Source organism: Parasteatoda tepidariorum, chromosome 6 (assembly GCF_043381705.1).
Source record: "Parasteatoda tepidariorum isolate YZ-2023 chromosome 6, CAS_Ptep_4.0, whole genome shotgun sequence".
Lineage (NCBI taxonomy): Eukaryota > Metazoa > Arthropoda > Arachnida > Araneae > Theridiidae > Parasteatoda > Parasteatoda tepidariorum.
The window spans coordinates 86,325,136-86,328,807 of NC_092209.1; the positions used below are offsets into that span (position 1 = coordinate 86,325,136).

At 34.4% G+C, this 3,672-nt stretch overlaps 1 protein-coding gene across 1 annotated transcript in view; it reads right to left on the bottom strand.

Moving 5' to 3' along the window:
• The window catches only part of LOC107446240 (uncharacterized), a 37,818-nt gene that overhangs the window by 22,039 nt on the left and 12,107 nt on the right, over positions 1–3,672 (bottom strand). Inside the window, exons 9-10 of the mRNA XM_043049082.2 lie at positions 2,930–3,132; positions 1,542–1,626 (exon numbers count right to left, since the gene is read on the bottom strand). Of these exons, the coding sequence (XP_042905016.2) occupies positions 1,542–1,626; positions 2,930–3,132 (288 nt within the window). The remainder of the gene's footprint in view (positions 1–1,541; positions 1,627–2,929; positions 3,133–3,672) is intronic.

Genomic DNA, 3,672 nt, shown 5'->3' on the forward strand with positions numbered 1-3,672 from the left:
CAACAGATGCCTTCAGTATATATATATTTATATAGTTTAATCTGATCGAACTCACAAAACGTAATACATAAAAAACAACACAACACATAAGGTAAGTAAGCACTATATATACGTCGCACTAGAACTGATGCACAGTGGGCTATTAACTGCTGACAAGGAAGGATCCCTAAATACGATCAGAATACATGCCATCACAAATTGTTTGGTCACTTCTCCAATTCAGACATAGATCTGAAGTGGAAGGAAATTCCATGCAGATCCCTGTACCCCTGGTGCTGCTCAGCGACCAACCATAGAACTTTTAGTTTTTCATAAGCTGCAAATTTTTATGAACTCGGTGCACTTACAACTCGCATGAATTCAGTGGAAATAGAGAGAAACAGATAGCACAAAAAGTTTTTCTATGTTTCTTACAATTTTTACAGTTTAAGTAAATATTATTATGTCTAGATCGTTCTATAATTTGGAATGAAAAAAACCATTTCCGTAGTCCAAATTATATATGATTAAAAATAATGTTACTAATGCTACGGAGTCGATGCAAACATAACTATTTAAGAGAAAAACAATTTTTTCTTTATTCCTAATTATCATTAATATTATAATATCCGTAGGTATAATATAACTATACTTACAAATCATGTTAATAATGTTACCGAGACTCTATTGAGCTCCTTATTTCTTTTTAAGTTCCACATAACGCAAGTTATTGGAGCAAAAATAATTAATTCCTTATTCCAAATTATGTACCTGGAAATAATGTTAGAGATGTTAGCAGCCAAAACCGAGTTCGGAATAATGCAAGTTAATGGAAGACGAAAGTTATTTCCGTATTCCGAATTTCGTACTAGTAATGATGGTAATTTTACTGAATTTTGTGTTTCTTTTTGATTTCCATGTAACTCAAGGTTTTAGGAGGGGAAAAAATTATTTTCTTGTTCCAAATTATATGTTATGCAAAGAATGTTAGCTATGTTACCGAATGGAAATTGAGTTCCGTTGTTGTTGCAGCTCATTTACGTCGCACTAGAGCTGCACAATGGGCTATTGGCGACGGTCTGGGAAACATCCCTGAGGATGATCCGAAGACATGACATCACAATTTTAATCCTCTTCAGAGGAGATGGCACCTCTGCTTCGGTAGCCCGACGACCTGCATGCGAACTCGAGCACTTTACGCTTGAACATTTTAACGAGGACCAATATCGCACACCCACGGTCCCTACGCAGACTGATCCAAGTGGTCGCCCACCCGCACACTGATTACAGCCATTGATGCTTGACTTCGGTGATCTGCTGGGAACCGTGTCTTAACGATCAGTCCACTGCGGGACAAATTGTGTTCTGAATTTCTTTCTGAGTTCCGTATATCGCATATTTTTGGAGGTAAAAGTTATTTTCATGTTAAAAATTTCGAGCAAGTAATTACGACAATTTTACCAAGTTTACACAGATTGAGTTCCATATTTTTTTTCCAAGTTCCATTTTTCTTAAGCTATTGGAATAAATTTGTTCTCCTGTTCCAGATTATATATACTTACAAATAATATTAGAAATGCTTCCAAGTCTGTACCGAGTCCCGTACCTCCTTCCAAGAGCATTCACACCAGCTTGTCCAACTCGAGTCTGAAAGAAAAATTTCCTTTTTTATTTTCGCATTCCATAATTACACTAGTGTTTTGACCCAGAGTTATGGTTGACACTACGTTTACTCGATTATGAAAAGTGGTTTGGTCACGAAACTGAATTTTCGTGCATGCTGATGCGCACCCGACTGCAAAGTTACATTTTTGCATTTCAATGCGCTTATTGGGTAGAAAATCGTGATAAAAGAACCATAGTTTTACTTAGTTTTTTTCTTCTTTTCTCCAAGTTTAGGACATGTGCCTAGGTCATTATGGACCCTTTACCATATAGCCCAAAGCTTAGTTTTACTTAGTCTGAAAACTTTGTTTCTTTGAAGGTAGTCATGTAAAATAATTAACCTTTTCCTCCTCGTCATCGTCAAAGTGACGCGGTGAAGTTTCGCCTTCTATTTCTCGTGCCCCTGATATTTCCGGGTTACCATGCTCAAAAGTAACCTGCCAAAATGGTTAAAACAAATTTTTATGCCGGGAATCGTGTTCAATCTTTACACCAGATTACAGCACCACACTATTTTGTTTCGAGATAGTTTGTTGTTGTTATTACTGAACACCTTGGTGTATGTAAGCTTACACCAGGTCCAAAAGACAATGTTGACTAAGAACATCAAAAGTCTTCTCCTCTACCAACAGATGCCTTCAGGAGGTTCTCAACAAATTAAGAAGGTGAGCAGGACTAGCGGGAAGGGAAGAGGAGTCAGGAGAACGAATCTTTTCCCCATTCTTAAATTCCATGCATTTCAAGAGACCACATCTGAATCTTACCAAGGCTGGGTATAGATCGTTCGCCTTCCAAAGAGGTGAACCGGGTTTGAATCCCGGTACTTTTTTTTCTTTTGAACTTTAAATTAGTAATGGAGGTGAACAAGAATTTGCGACAAAAAGTTTCTTCCATGTTGTGGCGTCCTCTTAGAAGCTCGACTGTATAAATTAATATTCTTTCCCATTGAAAATGAATTTCCTTTCACGTAAGATGCTTACCAATGAAAATCAAATATTAATTTAAAATGTCAAGTTTTAAATTAAGATGTTTTCTAACGGAATTAAACAGTAACTTACACTTTCAAATAAGGTATTTTCCAAAAAAAAAGAACACTAACGAATAATGTCTAATCTTTAAATAAAATATTTCGAATAAAAAAATTGTTTTTTAAATTGTCTAGTTTTTATTAATTTGTCTTTAAAAGGCTTTAAAAGTTTTTTAAAATTAGGAAATCAGAATAAATCCATGAAATAAAACTTTTTTTTAAGGACTGTAGAGACATCGAATGAAAAATTAAAAATACCAATTCACTGTAGTTGGGAGGAAGTGTTTTCCTTATTCCATATGGTGTCATCCACAATTGAGAGAATGCGTGTATTGAAATGTATGCCTTTAGGCGGTTCTTCTTGGCGACCATGATGTCTCTCAAGGCTCGCGCTTCACTTTCAGAGAATGGCTTGTCGCCATGGTATGTTTCGTCACAGGGTCTTTTACTGGTTCCAACTCCTGAAAATAAATTTACAAAATTAGCTAAGAGGGATACTTGAGTATAAACTTTTAAAATTCTTGTCAAAACTGAAATCTAAATTTTATACGCATTTTATACGCAAATATATGGGAAATAGTGACACCTTTTTGTGAAAAAGCTCCTAACAATTGATAGATAAAATAATTATTTAAGGTATCTGGAGACAGACAAGCTCCTGTCAATTGGCAGGTCACGAAAAAAATTTATTTTTTTGGTGTTTTCTAACATAAAAATTATATTTTTGCAGTCATTTGAAGAAAAAAAAGATTTTTATGGTAGTCCGACACAATCAATATTTTAATAAAAGCTTCTGTCAATTGAAAGGTCAAAATTTATTTTTATGTGTTGTAGCGTACGGAGTCTGTTTCTGCAGTAATTTGCAAATAATTATTCAAAGTTAAAAATGTAGAGAAAACAGGGAAAATAACAAAGATTAAAGAAAAAAAAGAAGAAAAATTAAAAAAATTTTGAAAATCTCAACAAAAAAAATTTAAATACATATATATATATATAGTCTG